Source organism: Electrona antarctica (genome assembly GCF_951216825.1).
Source record: "Electrona antarctica genome assembly, chromosome: 7".
NCBI classification, from domain to species: Eukaryota; Metazoa; Chordata; class Actinopteri; order Myctophiformes; family Myctophidae; genus Electrona; species Electrona antarctica.
The window spans coordinates 30,780,756-30,799,390 of NC_136812.1; the positions used below are offsets into that span (position 1 = coordinate 30,780,756).

Here is an 18,635-nt window from a genome sequence, read left to right on the forward strand (position 1 = left end):
CCAACTATAGAGTAATTGGTGAACAATTGTGTGCTTTCAACAAAATATTTTAACAAACAAATGAAGTGTACAGAACCCATGAAAGAAAACTGGAAAAGTGCATAATAAAGAAGAATATAAAATGGGCACTTGACTAACACCGTTTGTCCATTCCATAAATACTGTTACAGTAAAGACCCTTTTTCAAAAGCCCAACAAAAACAGTTGCATACAATTTCCCACTGTGAACTGGAAGAAACATATTTAAACAGTGACGTTAACACCGTGGCTCCCTCTGTCAGCACAGTTATGCAGCTGTAATGCCGTCTGGTGTTTAGCCAAGGGATTACCAAAGAGAACAGTGCTGCTAATCCACCAATATTCCACTTTACCTCGCATTCACAGGACTTAAAACCCAAAATAAGCACAATTACAAACTCCATGCTTACCCTATTTTTAAGCTACTTTTTTACCCAAGACCCATGCCTCAATACCTGTACGTGAATACTTGATATAAGATCGCACAGATACAGATACAATTTACAATTTAGGCATTTAGCAGACGCTCTTAATCCAGAGCGATTTACATTAGGCAGGAACAAAAGTATGGGAATACATCACATATATAAAATGCATTTATCAAGAAACATGCGTAAGCTAAGAACGTAACTAGGACATATCTATATAATGACACTATACATATTAACTATACATATATACTATACTATGCTATACATATGTAGGCTACTATGTGCTATGACTATATACAATGCAATTATTGTGCTGTCTACATGACATGCTATAAGTCTGTTTCAAATGCTATCTAAGTCTAAAAAGTGCTATCTAAGGGGGTAGGATAAGTGCTATGGGCCATGATGGAGTCTGAAAAGGTGGGTCTTCAGACTACGGCGGAAGATTGGGAGTGATGCTGCAGTTCTGACTGCAACGGGGAGTGCATTCCACAGTTTTTGGGCCAGAAGGGAGAAGAGTTTGGGACGTGTGGAGCGTTGGCCCGGCGTTTTTAGTGAGGGTACTTCCAGCTTTCCTGCGTTGGCTGATCTGAGTGCGCGGGAGGGTTTGTAGGGTTCAATCATGCTTGCAAGATATGGGGGAGCCATACCTTTGGTTGCTTTGAATGCCAGCATCAGAGTTTTGTATTCTGTGCGGGCAGCGACTGGGAGCCAGTGCAGGGAGCGGAGCAGGGGGGAGACATGTGCGAATTTTGGCTGGTTGAAGACCAGACGAGCTGCGGCATTTTGGATCATTTGGAGAGGCTTAAGTGCACATGCCGGTAGGCCAGTAAGGAGCGAATTACAATAGTCAAGTTTTGACAAGACTGTTGGATTAGGAGCTGGGCTGATTCCTGGGTGAGGAACGGTCTAATTCGTCGTATGTTATAGAGTGTGAACCTACAGGATCGAGTGACAGCTGTGATGTGAGTTTTAATGCCTAAATTGTAAACGAGAGCTGACTGTCCAGGACAACACCAAGGTTCCTGGCTGTTGGGACAGACGTTACCAGGGCGTTGTCTACGGAAATAGTTAGCTCCCGCATAGGGCAGGACTTAGCTGGGAAGAAGAGAAGCTCAGTCTTGTCTGATAGCATTGCACACTTAAAAGACCAAGAGTGTCACTACCATGGTTGGAATGTCAGTTTTTACAGAAGGAAATTAAAGAGTAGGAAATGAGAGCAAATGTTCCACAACACAGAACAAAGAAGGGTGAACAGGAAAAATTGTCTGGCACCAACAAGTCATAATGCATGCATCTGTGCCTCACTTGATCAAAAGTTAGATCAATAGAACTTACAGTACAATCAGTGTGCACATGTATTATAATAGCTAGTGTGGTGATAGGTAGCTAGCACCATACTGTGGTCTTATCAACTCACGTACAGTAAGTCAACAAACATAGAAAATAAATTGACAAATTATGAGGCCTGCTGTTATGATGCAAAATATGGGAATCCAGTGTGCATAAAGGTAAGTGGTGATAAGCAGCCAAGCAATAAGCTTGCACTAAATAATGCCAGTGAACGTTAAGAGAAGCCGGTTAGGCATCAGATGAGCTCATGTTCAAGACAAACAACCTTTAAAACATAAAAAATGAATTGTTGCAGTGGTTTCAGTTACAAAGAACTATGGGTAGTAAGAGATTTGTTCATTTCCTGCTAAATACCATCAAGGTTTCTCAAAAAACACTTTGAAAATTGTACATACAGTAACAAAGGCCACAAACTTGTGCATATAAGCACTGAAAGAAGCACTTTCTCAGACAACCTCCTTATTTTTTTCAATGGTTAGAAATAAGCATGGCGTTTTAGGACATGGATAAGCTTAAGGAAAACGGAAGACAAGAAAAGGAGGAGTAGAAAGTGACATGGAAGAAGGGATCTGAGCATGCTACGTCCAGTTCTGTCCAGTGAGGGACATAGTTAAGGCCATGGTGAATGTTGACACTCCTCTGTCCCCTACTCACAGGAGTGTGCAGCGGAAGAAACTGGGTTTCTTGGGCTGTTCTGTTATCTTCACCCCTTGATTGCTGCCCTGTGGGTTGTTGCCCTCCTGAAATACACACAGATAAGAGTACATGCAAGAAAGAGAAGAGTATGAACATAAGACATCATGTATATAGATACAGTAATAGCACACTAATTAAAATCACTGGCAGATTAAAACATAATATTTGAGTGTCATTCTCACCAGCTTCTTGTCCATTTTTGCCTTGATGTCTCTGGCAAGAGTCAAAAAGGCCTGCAGAGCCAAAGGGTAAAAAAGCCTGATATTAGCAATTCACACATGGTGGTGCGAACGAAAATCCTGGGTAGCGAGGCTAATAGTGGTGAAACCCAGACCAAATACATGAAAGGAAACTTGTTTGTCTTGATATTTTTTAGGATAATAAGTAAAATAAAGTAATCTCAGCCACTGCTCAAATGTAATTTCAGAACCCTGCTACAGACTAAGAGAGGTATTAAAGTAAAAGACTTGAACTCACATTCTCCACGTTTATGTTGGCCTTTGCACTGGTCTCCATAAACTTGATACCATACTCCAATGCCAGCTGACAGCAGTAGAGATAAGAAACAGTGACACTGTCAGTACTCGTAGTACAATTGTGAATAATTATACAACAGGTCGTTTCGAGGAAGCAATCCGATTGGTTGAAACAGCTTCTAGCCGTTCCTTAAACCAGCACAAAGGAACCCCTAATCAAAACAAAGATTTCAGCTGCTTTTTCTCTCAGAGCACAGCAGACTAGGTGGCTAGGCTAGCTAGTTTCTTGGGACATTTGTGGTTGTAGTGACTACATCTGTCATTAAAAATATATAATTTTTCGATCCCCACAAGCGGTCAGGGCGCCTGTTCAGGGGAGGGAGGAGGTGGGGGGGATAGCGTGTACCTCCACATGCGTTACGCCCCCCTAGTGAGACCTTTCACTGTCGGGTGTAAAGAAGATGTTGGCTTGATGGCCCGGGTATCGGAGGAGACCCGAGGCTTTCTTCACCCTCCCAATGACTGATTGTGGGGGTTAGCAGAGATGGAGTACTTGTAGAGAGGCTGGGGAATTGGGAATTGGCTATACTAAATTGGGACTTGAAGGGGAGAAACTGTTTTTCTTTTTTCTTGAAGGGGCATGTTTTGCACAATAAGTCTTTTCATTATGTCTGCCCACGATCTCTTTGATTCATACAGTAGGCTACGTTTGTTTACCTCAGTCACTGATACTAAATCTGATATTTTATTTTTATTTTTTCTATGAACCTGTGACTTGACACCCATACTGTTATAAAACGGAAATAAAAAGATTTTGAAAAGAAAAATATATAATTTTTCGGCGATTATCTTAGTTTTAAGGGTAACTGTTGTATAATTGCAATATTACACTCAAGGGTGTTCTTCATCGTCATTAATGCACATTTCGGAACCTGCCCGTCCCTACGGCACCGCAGGCGTGCATTAATTCAACGTTTCGATCACTGGGATCTTCTTCCTTCTGTACTGCTGTTTGTCCAGCACCTGGGCTAGAGTGGATGTGCATGTACTCACCATGGTCACATCTAATCCCTCTATTAAAAAAAAAGCAGCCAGTCAGCAAGTGGATTCACGAATGTATGTATATAGACAATATAAACAAACTTTAAACAAACTGTCGGACTACAATTTAATTCATCATAGATGACTGGCGTCCAAGTACTACAGATGGGTACTGCATTAAGTACTAGAACAAAGGGTACAACACTAGTTAAATTCCATTGACCCACCTTCTCCCCTTTGTCCTTGGACACCTGCCGTTTGTCATTGACGTCGCATTTGTTCCCAAGGACCATCCTCTCCACATCTGCTGATGCATGCTGAAAAGGAAAGGAGGTCATGGCAAACAGACAGGAACAAATTAAGTGACAACTGTAGTTTATATTTCCGTGGATTAAAGCAAAATAAAATCTCACGACTGAAAATGTTTGCATGACTAAGTCCTAAATGTGCGATTTGTGAGACAGCATGAAAGGAACTACCCACACACTAGAGCAGATTCCTAAATAATAATAATCAATACAATATGTAAAATGATTATGTTTTTTGTCCCTGCTGGTTAAAGAAATCAGATTGAGGCTATAATAACATTTGCTTTCATTATGAGATATCCGACCGAGACTATTACAGATTTTATAGAAGATGCATCAGATCATATTGCATGTTTTCGCTGTGCAACATGCCTTCAATGGAATCAAAAAGACTGAAATCAGTCGTGGTGACTGAGAACTTTAATCCATGTATTTGTGCTTCAATTACACACAGACTTAAAGGAAAAGGAGACATGGCAAACACAGGAAATACTACTGCATGTCACTGTGACTAACAAGTAGAAACCATGTGTACACACTGGGCAAGAACTGCTACTGAAAGTGTCTAAGCAGGAAGTACAGCCCAAGGAAGTTGCGTTGATGCTGCGCAGATCGGTTTACATTACCCAGGCAGGAAAAGTCTTGCGATTGGTCAAAAAGACAGCTTCCAGCGAAAGTACATTTAAGTAATCACTTTCATGTCTACTTTCATGTCTACCTTGTGATAAGTACTCCCATGTGACATGAGAAAAGCCTGTGAATGAGTTTATAGGAATGACAACTACTGTATATAGGTGGTCACACACGTGGTCTCTCACACACACACACACACACACACACACACACACACACACACACACACACACACACACACACACACACACACACACACACACACACACACACACACACACACACACACACACACACACACACACTTTACCTCCTCTATGGTCTGTATCCAGTTCTTGATGTTGTCAAATGACTTCTCGTTGGTAATGTCATATACTAACATTATTCCCTGGAGAATTCACAGATGGTAAACAGTTAAAAATGGGTGGTTTGATCCAACCAATAAAAAGGAAAATGAGGGTAAAACTATTAAAACATTTGATCTAGATCCATATAAAGTCAAGCTTGAATGAGTATATATTTTTTGAATCGTCACAAGTTAAACTAAATACATTTGTTTATGTAAAACTGAACTAACCAATAATATCATGAATCATGGCTCATTATTCTTCTCATCAATCTTCAACTTCAAACTGAAATTCTGTGCATTAAGATATGCTCACTTCACTTCTCAACATTCAAATCAAATTCCTCCCAAAGCTCATTTGGAAATATATCACGAATCACGATCATATTACAGAGTTGAACGCTCTCAAAATGCTTTATGTGGACTTGTCATTACTATTATGGCTATTTGTGGACAGCATAATGTGAAACAAATTTAAATTTAGTGACAAAAGGGACTTATGCTGGCATTAACTTAATTATAGAGTCCTGGCTGTATTCCATGACAATGGATTGAACACACCTCTAATGTTTAGGTATGTAAAAACAATGCAGGGCATGATCATGCAAGGAATGTAGAATTAACTATGGCAATGAGTTGGGGCTGGCACTGGAACTGGCAACCAATGCCATCCATTCAGTTCCAGATGACATAGTAATGTTACTTACCATGGCTCCTCTGTAGTAAGCTGTAGTAATGGTCCGGAACCTCTCCTGCCCTGCTGTGTCCCTAGAGGGAAAATATAAATTTAAAATACGTATTTATGCAACCCACATAACCCATGTCACTGAATGCATTAGATGTATAAATGTCTGGTTTACCTGCCCTGGCTGTAACCTGGGACATGGATATATCACAATGATTATGTGAACATCGGATGGATACAGCAATAATCTGGACCCAAGTGGCCTCAAATCATATATAAAATGTCTCCCCAGGTATCCTTTCAAGCTTCTCACAAATTGTAAGTGTGTATGTCAAATGTCAAGTGTGTACCATGTGAAACACTTGACCTCTGTGTGTACAACAGAAGGCAACACACTAGTACCCATCTTATGGAAGACAGGGATGAAGGGGAAAAAAGTAGGAGACAAAAAGGTGCATGTGCTGCCATTTTGGCAATGTAGAAATGTAGTGGTTATTCCATAAGGTCCAAGTTATAGTGCATTGTACAGTCTCTAATAAAAAGATATATGAATTAAGCACAAAGGTTACATTTCCCTTGTGGGGTGCATTACCCTTACCATATCTGTAGCTTGATTTTCTTCCCATCTAATTCTATTGTTCTGAACTTGAAGTCAATACCTGAAAGACAGCACAGCACAAGCAGAGGCAGGGCATTATACATTTCCTGTTCAATTGATCGTGTTCATGGCAGACACAAGACAAGCTGGATTTAATAATTTTGCAAAGTAACACAAAGCCTGAAGTCAGAAGTCATGATGTCATGTAGCCCAATAGTGCATTGTGTATTTCAGAACAGGATGGGCTGTGTCAGTGAATAAGAACGGGGCTCCGTTCTTTTGGCAAATCAAAAGACAGTAGAAGGTCTGCTGCTCGGAATTTTACACCTCTCCCGCTTAGCGGAGAGTGGGGTGTGGTAGAGGACATCTCCCTGAACGCGTGCGTATGTCACAACAGTTGCCTCGCGGAGCCGTCTTTTGTCCAGTGTCCACTCTGGGTCTGGAAACGGCACTTCTTTTTTACCGTTGACAGCAGTAGAAAGTCTGCTGCTCGGAATTTTACACCTCTCCCGCTTAGCGGAGAGTGGGGTGTGGTAGAGGACATCTCCCTGAACGCGTGCATATGTCACAACAGTTGCCTCGCGGAGCCGTCTTTTGTCCAGTGTCCACTTTATAAAGTCCATGCACTCCAGTGAATAGCTTTTTTACGTTATTTAATTACTTATTTTTACACAGAAACATAATGTGTGTCTTATAGCATCATATAGCATCATTTAAATGCTTCATTTGTAGTTTTAATGTGCAAATTAATATTTTTTCAATACTCTAGAGGGTACTCAAACTATCTTTACACCTGGGAAAAACTGAATCCATTCTCTTTGGCTCTAATAGTAATCTCAGCAAGGCAAATGGCTTCTTGGTTAAAGTGGGTGACAATGTTATCACACGTAAAGATGAAATTACCTACCTAGGTTCCATCCTGGAGGCTAATCTTTCCGGTGATAAAATGGCCACCAACGTAATCAAAAAGGTCAACCATAGAACAAGATTCCTTTACAGGATCTCCTCACTGGTCAACAAAAACACCTTGAAGACCTTAACAGGAGCCCTTGTACAGGGTTTCTTTGACTATGCATGCACCTCCTGGTACCACAGCACCTCAAAGGCCCTTAAAACCAGGCTCCAGACTTCCCAAAACAAACTGGTCAGGCTCCTACTTGACCTAGCCCCCCGAACCCACCTCACCCCTGCCCACTTCGACAGGCTGGAATGGCTTAGGGTCGACGACAGAGTACAGCATCTTGCAATGGGTCTGGTCCACAAGATTCGATACACCACCAAGATACCCATGTACCTGTCTAGATACTTCCTTAATGTTAACGAAGTCCACACCCACAACACCAGAGGGAGTGCAACGAACCATGTACAACCCAGATTCGGCACAAACAAGGGACTAAATTCTTTTCGCTCCTATGCCACCAAAATGTGGAACGCCCTACCAACTGTCATTAAGACATGCGAATCCCTTGACTCTTTCAAAACCGCTCTCAAAGGGCACCTACGGACGGCTGCAATTCGAAACTGGCCCCTGTAAAATCGGAATCCCTCAAACACGAACGCAAGGACAACACAAGAGACGGTCGCGGCCACACAGCCAACTCAAGGTATGGCCACTGAGCCAACTTGGGGACCCAACGCAGCTCCTCCAAGGAAAACAAACAAATTAACGGAGCTGAACGTGAATCCCCCCCACCGCCCACCCCTTTTTTTTCCCTCACTGTATATGTTTCTTTTCCCTTTTTACCTCCTTTATGATGAATTCCTGTTCTGTCTATAGAAGTGTCTATTTGTACGTCTCTAAATGTTTTGATGATTTGAACATGGTGGACCCTATTGGAAACAAGTGTAATGCTTAATTGGGTCGTCCACTCACAGTTAACAGCCTTTGTATTGAGTTTGTGCTTGAAATGTACTGTAATTCTGCAAACTGTTAATAAATTCTTCAATCAATCAATCAATCAAAACTCTTATTTTGAAGAGATCGTCCACCGGAAGTCTTATATTTGCTCCCTTAGATTTGCCAGAAAAACAGTGCCTAAGATGGATTGATTGAAGAATTTATTAACAGTTTGCAGAATTACAGTACATTTCAAGCACAAACTCAATACAAAGGCTGTTAACTGTGAATGGACGACCCAATTAAGCATTACACTTGTTTCCAATAGGGTCCACCATGTTCAAACAGAGGCGCAGCCAGAAATGCGATTCTAGATGGGCCTCGCTATGGCTAGGTGGGCCGGCACGCACGCTCACGCAGCGCGCGTGCGTGGTGGTCACGCGCGCGAGTGGGGTTAATCGGTTATTTATTTATTTATTTGGCGTATTTCGGTTATATTTCGGGTTATATTGCCCCCAGAGTGACAGCCAGGCAGTTCTTATTTTTACCGGCTTTAGTTAACATTAACAAGACAGACAGACCCGCTGGAACGCTTCAAATACGTCTGTCTCACACTCACAAACACACACACACACACACACACACACACACACACATGCATGCACGCCTGTCGGAGGAGTGGCGAAAATTGACTCAAGTGTCACTAAGTAAGAAATCTCTCTCTCTCTCTTTTTCTCTCTCTCTCTCTCTCTCCCCCTTCCCTCTCTCCCTCCCCATCTCTCTCTCTCTCTCTCTCTCTCTCTCTCGTAGTTGTGGCGTTTAGTGTTTACCGTCCCCGTCACACACACACACACACGACACACGTCACACACACACACACACACACACACACACACACACACACACTCTAACGTATCTCTTCAAGCTGCAGAAATAAATAGCCTTTGTTTGAAACTAAAGCATCAACGTGGAAAAATCACAAAACAAGCTTCCAATCCATTCCAAATACCTTGTTGCTGACTGCTGAGGCGTCGGAACTTCGGAAGATTTAGAAAAGCATAATCCACAGTATTGTCACCGCGTCCGCGACCTAGTCTATTTTTAGTTTATCAGATTTGTCGGCGTGCTACTGTAGTGTATTGCCATTATTTGTCATATATTGAGTGTCCATGAAGCACTTTTTACCCTGTTGCATAAATGATTGGAGAGGCCAGGCATGTCCTTATTTCTGTATCATTTTATTAAGGACAAAGCTTAGTTACCAAATTCATGATCAGTCCATTCCAGAGCCATCCTAGAGCAGTCCCCTCATAGCTGTCCCCGACCTCATCTGGAACCTGGCTACAGATCTCACTCTGACTGACTGGATTCTCGACTGACCTCTCTGACTGGATTCTGTGGATTCTCACTGGATTCTCTGGATCTCCGCACATTTGAGACCCTCTTTATAATTCTCCCCAAATAGTGCATGTAGGGTGTGCACCCCAACGCCCTTGTATGTGTGTACGCACGTGCATGTGCGTCCCCAGACCACCGCATACTAAGTAGATGGTCACTTCTATAGATTATTAACACAATGGTATCCACGGTTCAATACAATAGCCTTTACAATTTCATAGCAGACCTTTTCAACTGATCACATAGGCCCTCCTTGGAATGTGTCTGTGGGCCAGCTAATATCAAGCCTCTCAGAACTTACATGCAGGAACTCAGCTAGTGAAGGTTTGTCCTGCACAACAACATGACATTATACAACATTATATGGATATTTCATCGTAATGTGGCTTTGTAATATACGACAGGTCCTCCCTTGACACATGAGCCAACATGTGTCACAAAACTCATAGGAAGGAGCCACATTAGAATCCTCCCTCTGGCCGATACATGACTTACTTACTGGAACATCAGCAATTCAAAGAAATCACACAATTACAATAGAATCCAAAAATACCCTCAAAAGTTTCCAGCATTCAAATTACATAAAATCATCACCAGTGATCTTCATTACATTTACATCCTCATCATCAGTATGCTTGACTCTCTCTGTGTTTACTTCATTACATTTCATTTCATCTCATTTCATCTCATTTCATTTCATTTCATTTTAACACAAAAACACAGTAAAAATCGTTTACACCCCAATAACTTCTCTGTAGTATAATCCCTATCACTTTCAACAATCACATAACTCAAACATGAATAATGGCATCAATGATTAGTACACATATCTGACACTTAACACAATGCATTGTCGCTTCTCCAACCCCTTTTGCTTTTACTCAAAAGCACTCCAATTATAGATCAATGTGTGTTATAACCTTTCAATCGTGACATCTAAAACACCTAGCTTCAGTTAATGTCATGACTAAATTATAGCTATAATCATCCAATACTATTGACCCTCAAAAGTTTAGTTTTCCTTTAGGACATGCAGAAATTATCCATACATTATTTCAACCCTCCATATTTCCAAGGCCGGGGAAAAACATCAGATAACATCAGATACAACCCCACTATTTTCAACCCAATGAACGATAACGGTACAAATCACATCTGAGTATCAGCATTAATCCCCCACAACATGCAGCTGATTCACAGATCAACTTCCAACACATATACGTCAAAAAACAGAGTAATCTACATAACAATAGATAATTCCACAGTCTTGGCCAAATACCTTCATTGACTTTTCCCCATTCACAAATTTAGTTGAATAACAATACGCCCTTTATCTAATCTTAGGACGGATTACACTTAAGCGTACGGCAGGGCCACTACCTCTCGTCTAACAAAGAGACATCTACTAATATTATTCCGGTACACATTATTATTCATTTTCCCAAATCTAGGCATATTCATCCCCATCAAGTCAATTTCTCTAATTAAAATACCCTACGACAAAACCATCAACATACATGCCTATTATGTTGAATTAGACAAACACAGACACACATTTGAAATCAGATGTAACGATATTCATCTGATATAAAGATTCTTCTGTAACCGTTGCCCCTCTCGTTATCTCACGTCGACTGTTCCTTCAGCCAGCATGGCCAAATGAGGCTGTCCATGCCAACAGGTTGTATGCATGATGCAGTGTCCTGATGCACCGCACAGTTGTTGTCGAGCTGTCCTCTCTCCCAAACTGAACTGACTTCTCCATCTCCCCTCTTTCAGTCATGACAAAATGACTGAAAATGAGAAGTTGACGCCCGTAAAAGCCACTGCAACCCTTTACAGAGTAGGCCACTGCAAGGCAGAAACTCATGCTGCAAAGTGATGCGTTGCTGGGAGCCTGTAGAACTGTTGAATTGAGCCGAGCCTCCTCCTCTCGGTGCCCGCGGCTGATGAACGCCTCCCTTTGAACACTGAATCGCCGAGCCGAGCAGAGTAGAACGGACCCCCCCCACGATCGCTGCTGAAGAGGTGACGCTGGTGGTGCTCGCTGACCCCTGACTGCAGCCCCTCTCTCCGGCCGTCTGCTGCCGTGGTGATGAAAACCATGGTGATGACGACGCACACCACTGCTGAAAGCCGCTGGTTGACCGTAGCCGTAGCAGAGACGATGACGGTCCCCGCCGAGCAGACTGAACTAAACTTAAATCCTCAATTCCAATACTCTGAATCCCTACAAGTTGTCATGGCACTCCAATCACCTAAACAACAAGTCCAAGCACTCCCAGACACACTCCGTGACAAAACAAAGTTCTTTTCCTCAATCCGTCCCAGAGGAGCAGACTGCCCCCCCGAGCGCGAACAATGAGGCCACGATCTAGCTCGCCATTATTTGTAGTGTATTGCCATTATTTGTCATATATTGAGTGTCCATGAAGCACTTTTTACCCTGTTGCATAAATGATTGGAGAGGCCAGGCATGTCCTTATTTCTGTATCATTTTATTAAGGACAAAGCTTAGTTACCAAATTCATGATCAGTCCATTCCAGAGCCATCCTAGAGCAGTCCCCTCATAGCTGTCCCCGACCTCATCTGGAACCTGGCTACAGATCTCACTCTGACTGACTGGATTCTCGACTGACCTCTCTGACTGGATTCTGTGGATTCTCACTGGATTCTCTGGATCTCCGCACATTTGAGACCCTCTTTATAATTCTCCCCAAATAGTGCATGTAGGGTGTGCACCCCAACGCCCTTGTATGTGTGTACGCACGTGCATGTGCGTCCCCAGACCACCGCATACTAAGTAGATGGTCACTTCTATAGATTATTAACACAATGGTATCCACGGTTCAATACAATAGCCTTTACAATTTCATAGCAGACCTTTTCAACTGATCACATAGGCCCTCCTTGGAATGTGTCTGTGGGCCAGCTAATATCAAGCCTCTCAGAACTTACATGCAGGAACTCAGCTAGTGAAGGTTTGTCCTGCACAACAACATGACATTATACAACATTATATGGATATTTCATCGTAATGTGGCTTTGTAATATACGACACTACGGCCCCGGAACGAGAAAAATTAATGAAACAAAAAGTAAACATCTCCACATGGCTCTGCAGCAGCAGTCTCAGGAAGTGGACGTAACAACTTGCATGATCGCATCCTATAGACTATAGTCTAGGCCAAAAACCTGGGTCTTAAAATGGCTAGTCTAGGCACATTAGTGAAAAAGAACCGACAGCCTGTTTATTCATATTAAGCAAGATGATCATGTAAAAAACACAACAAAAACATATTTACTGAAAGAAAGAAAGACATTATGAAACTTATGTATTTATATAAAAATAAAAAAAAAAAATTATTTTTCTTTATTTTTTTGAAAAATCGATGGGTGGTCCAGCTCTCTATATGGGTGGGCCGCGGCCCACCCAGGCCCACCCGTAGCTGCGCGCCTGTGTTCAAATCATCAAAACATTTAGAGACAGGGCTAACCAAGTTAGCTTACAGCACTTGAGATCACTTGACTTGACAGCTTTGTACCCTGCTAGCTCAGCTGGTACCCCACCCAAGAAACCGTACAGAAAAGTCTCTATGTTTACAGACCTATGAGTCTATGACTGACAAACGTCTTTGACCATTTTACAATTCCGCATATAAAGTGTGACATTGTCTTCTCTCTCTCTCTTCTAGATGTACTTGGTGACAAGCCGCTTCCTGTAGCCTCTGGTTCATAACGAAAGGTAACTAACTGAAAAAAGTTAGCAACAAATTAGCATGACGGGATGGGCTGACTCTGGTGCACTTTTTCGGCCAAGACAGCAACACACAATTCCCAATTTTTACCAACCTATCAATGTGGGGATAAACGTTGAGTTGAAGGCATCTTCTGAGTATCTGCATAGCACACAAGTCTTTCCGACGTCCGAGTCGCCGATTAAAAGAAGTTTAAACAAGTAATCGTAAGTCTTCGCCATGTTACCTGTACCTGTCTTAGCCCAAACATTTAGACTCTCGTAGAGTTTTTTTTCGATTCTGACGAATCTCTCAACGAGAGTCTAAACGACGAGGTCCCCTTTAAGAGGGCACGGGTTTACGTGTCTGCCTCAAAATCACTCTTACCTTGTACAAATGCAAAATCTAAAAATAGAAAAAGATTGCCCCACATGTCCGGTGGGTGTGCGGGAAACAATTACTTCCGTAGCGACCGTAGTTTTCAATAAAAAAAATATTGTAATCCACTCCGTCCATACTCCTCCATTGTAAATGCGCAACAGAACATTGGCCGCGCCCCTAGTGGCCAGGGTTCTGTTGCGCATTTACAATGGAGAGAAAACCAAGATGGCCGCCAGATTCCGAGACAGAGTATGGACTTTAGTATGGACGGAGTGGATTACAATATTTTTTTTATTGAAAACTACGGTCGCTACGGAAGTAATTGTTTCCCGCACACCCACCGGACATGTGGGGCAATCTTTTTCTATTTTTAGATTTTGCATTTGTACAAGGTAAGAGTGATTTTGAGGCAGACACGTAAACCTGTGCCCTCTTAAAGGGGACCTCGTCGTTTAGACTCTCGTTGAGAGATTCGTCAGAATCGAAAAAAACCTCTACGAGAGTCTAAATGTTTGGGCTATACCTGTCTAGATACTTCCTTAATGTTAACGAAGTCCACACCCACAACACCAGAGGGAGTGCAACGAACCATGTACAACCCAGATTCGGCACAAACAAGGGACTAAATTATTTTCGCTCCCATGCCACCAAAATGTGGAACGCCCTACCAACAGTCATTAAGACATGCAAATCCCTTGACTCCTTCAAAACCGCTCTCAAAGGGCACCTACGGACGGCTGCAATTCGAAACTGGCCCCTGTAAAATCGGAATCCCTCAAACACGGACGCAAGGACAACACAAGAGACGGTCGCGGCCACTCAGCCAACTCAAGGTATGGCCACTGAGCCGACTTGGGGACCCAACGCAAGGACAACACAAGAGACACACACACACCTGTCTGTTCTATTTAGGACAATATATGTAACTCTGTTACATAACTCTGTTAACTGTTATAAAAACGATGCTGCTGTGGGTCATGCCTAGACATGTCCCGTGTATTACCCTGACAATTCTCTCCTTAGACAGTAGAGGGCATTCTAACTCCAAAATTCAACTTGGAGACAGTGTGACTCATTGGCTGTACACTGACTGTACAACAGTATTATAAACTATACTTGCTTCATATACCCAACTCTTACTTTATGGATGTCAAATGCCCAGGTGAACAATACTGTGTTTTTCCCAGAGAATGCAGAGATCATACCAAACAGAGATCAAATCCAGACAGACAAATCAAACTTGTTTTCTAACTAGTCTTTCATTTTGCTCAGGCTGCTACAGGATCACTACCATATTCAGCCATGCCCAGGGAGTAGTGCCATGTGGGGGCTGTTCCTTACTGCTGTGCCAGCCCCACGGGGGGAAATGCCAACTGACTGCCAACTGACACCACCCCCTCACCCCACAGGTTGGGGGGTGAGGGGGTGGTGAATTATTCATACTTTACATTGAAGTACAGCATGTTACAGTGGACATTCATTGCAGTCATTTTTCAGAGCTTGTCAGTGGAAATTACAGGTTTGGGTTTTATAGGCCAACAGACATGTCTATACGGTAGACCTGTGACTATCGGGAGATACAATGGGTGACGTCTCGGTTTAAAAGCTGCTCCACAACACCTCATACAACAGTTGGGGTGCAACAGTTACATTTAACTAATCAATTGAATAGATTATAATTTATAATCAATCATTTAATAAAATAATCAATCAATTAATAATCAAACTGTTTTTGGCATGTCATTACAGGTGAAAAGTTAATTATATTTTCTGCATGACACCATTGTGTGACAAAGTATAAAACAACACTTAAAGGAGCATTCAGTGATTTGGGTGATTTGAAAACCACCCAGTCTGCCCCGGTAACAAAATGTGCACATGCACACGTACTACAGTGAGGGGAAGTGCAACAGGCCAACAGCATTTGCACCAAGGCCACCCCACTCGATCATGATTGGAGGAAGGCCCCTCTCATCCTGATTGGATGAAGGCTTTGCCACCCGCCACCAATACTGAAATTAGGGCTTTTTTGACCCCAGGGGCTCACTGGGGACAGGGAGGAACTCCTTATATGGTCAGCACACTCTATAGTAGGGAGGATTATAAAAAAAAAAAGAAAAGAAAAAATAAGTGATTTTTGAATGAAGTGAAATCACTGAATATACCTTTAATAAGTGGTTGATCTATATGATGATAGCGGTTCTCAACTTTCTCTGGTGCTTGAACTGGCCTACAAAAGAAATAAAGGATGGGAGAATGGAAGATTAACATCCCAGTGGGACAGAACTAGGGGCTTGAAAATATGTGCAATGCCATTATAGTGGAATGTTGTAAAGTTGCGCTCAAGTCATGTTCTGCCTTCACCTGTTTTTCAGCATGTATTGTTTATTTTTATGTCTAGTTTCAGGTTGCCTTATAGGCTTATGTATATTATTATTTATTGAAGTACAACAGAGCTGGATTTCAACAATGTTTTGTTGTCCAAACTGTACATTGTACCCAAGTGCAAGGTGCAACCATGTCTGTAACTGACAGCGCTGATGGACACGTGTTGACATTTGCTCAGATTTGGCTCTACGTTGTGCTTTTTCTACAATGAACCTAACCTGAATTGTTCGTCTTTGTCCCTCTAGGTTGCTCCTTTAGAAGAAAACAATGCTAGGCTGCTCCTTCTGAAGAAAACAGCACTAAGAAGAAAGACACCCCAGGCCATTGTTTGGCATCAAACATGCATGGACCATGCCTAAATGAGTTGTTTTTGCCATTAGGTCAGCTGAACTCTCAAAAGAACTTTCTTTTATTTTGATTTTGTTTTGTAGCATTCTCTTCATTGTACAAAACATGCACTTGTATACTGTCTTTTCTTCATCACACTAACTTGGAAAGGTTTATCCTCAATCCTTTATATTGTAAAGATCTTTCTTCGTTAAATTGAGGGTAAACATATATCCGTAATATTTATGCTATGTAAGTGTTGTAGGACTTGACACAGAAGTATTGTTAAATGGTTATTTTGTATGCCAATAAAATATCAGTTTTGTTATAAAAATACAAATGGTAAAACAAATCACTAAAGTTGTTTTGTAAAAAATTTATTAAGTTGAAAGTGGGGGCAAGTGAATGAAATGCTTCAAAACCAGATACAGAATGTTAGCCTTTTCCATGGCTTAAGAAAAGAGTGAAATACAACCATGATCATCTGCAACAACAAATATAATATTTTATGGGTTTATAATCTCTGGCATGTGTATTCTTTGGTTTCAAGAGTTCCCCTGCCAAAAAGTGGTGTAACAATCTGAACAAATAACTTCTCATTGACCATACCTAACGTTAATCTACTATATACAACAAGTATCCACGGTTTACAAAACTTGACTCAGCCTCCAGTGGTTTTAAGGTTCATTACACACTGCAAACACCCTGAGTGATAATTTAACTCAGAGTGTCGTCCCACATGTCCATTTTTGCAATCTAAGTTAAATTAAAAACAAGACATTGCAGTGTAATAAGAGCATATACTGTAATGCTATTAAATATAACTCAGCCATTACAGGAAACATCAGTGGGCAGGTCAATGTCATGGAAAGGTAGTGTTTTGAAGAAATATGATAAAATATGTTGGTGCATGACACATGCACATATTGGGGGGAAAAAAAGCTTTTGACGTACTGGATTTGCATAGATTGTGTTCATCTTGTACAGATACTGCAGCATCATGAGGGGAAGTGTAATTTTTGCTTCCACTTTTAATGTATGAAATGTGAATGAAGAATTTGAAATGGAATGTCATGTGCAAACATCAGATAATATGTATAGCATTATTTCACAACGAGCACCAGAGATGAATGCATATTTTCCATGTCCATATAACCGTAATGTTGTTTACACAGATTTATTAAGAATAGAATAACTGCCAAGATGGCATAGAGGAGCCTGTGATCAACATCAAAGTTTGTTTTGCATGTAGGTAGTCACCATCCTCATTTAACACCACTAGATGGCACTTGTGAGCCACACTAATGGCGACCAAGCAAATGTAATCAATTCTATAAAGTATTCTACAGTATAAGATTTGAAAATGTGACACTAGAAAAAGGTTTATGCTCTTGAGTGACCAGATCAAAAGGTAATGGGTGTTTTGTAAATATATTCTGTCCATTCTTTATACAAAAGTGGTCAAAAACAGTTCCTGATAGAGAAATTCTGCAAACATAGGACAACATACAAAAATGGTGATGTGTTCTGAATGATTTTGTCAGCTTAACAATGTCATTGCAGAAATAAAGTGGTGCCTTAGAATGAAAAAATAAAAACTTAGGGTACTAAGTATTAAGTTAATCCCCTTCTCCCCGGAGAATAAGACTTTACAGCTCAAAATGTGGAATGGAGTTGAACATTGATGGAATGTAGCATCTAATCCTTTCTGTGCTTATAAGCTGTTGAGCTCCTGCAAAGTCTGGTCCAGGACTTGATGCATGCCCAGATTCTCCTCTTTGGCAAATGATAGTTTTTCTAGAGAGAAAGGCACAGAAAGAGAGATGTTAAAATACAATAAAATAATCAATACCATTGAAGCAATTATACCAGTAAGAAGCCTAAGGGTGAGGTTGCGTGAAGCCTAAGGGCAAGGTTGCGTGCACGCATCCGCCTCGTTGACGGCAGACTGCTGGGCGAGCGCTGGCGCTTTGGCATGGGG

The 18,635-nt window shown here is 41.6% G+C and overlaps 2 protein-coding genes across 3 annotated transcripts in view; both read right to left on the reverse strand.

The window, feature by feature from the left end:
• Positions 1-1,582: 1,582 nt before the first annotated feature.
• Positions 1,583-14,520, reverse strand: LOC306927107 (ras-related protein Rab-8A-like). Its single transcript, XM_079506766.1, has 9 exons — positions 14,463-14,520; positions 13,674-13,811; positions 6,586-6,646; positions 6,010-6,070; positions 5,267-5,344; positions 4,243-4,332; positions 2,976-3,041; positions 2,681-2,731; positions 1,583-2,542 (listed from the first exon to the last, which is right to left on the reverse strand). Exons 2-9 carry the CDS (start codon positions 13,798-13,800, stop codon positions 2,453-2,455), a joined length of 624 nt encoding a protein of 207 aa, XP_079362892.1. The 5' UTR covers positions 13,801-13,811; positions 14,463-14,520; the 3' UTR covers positions 1,583-2,452.
• Positions 14,521-17,013: 2,493 nt separating this feature from the next.
• tpm4a (tropomyosin 4a) overlaps positions 17,014-18,635 on the reverse strand; it is a 33,135-nt gene continuing 31,513 nt past the window's right edge. For both annotated transcript variants that reach the window (XM_079506761.1, XM_079506762.1), the window contains one exon: positions 17,014-18,451. In XM_079506761.1, the coding sequence (XP_079362887.1) occupies positions 18,369-18,451 (83 nt within the window). In that variant the 3' untranslated portion in view covers positions 17,014-18,368. The remainder of the gene's footprint in view (positions 18,452-18,635) is intronic.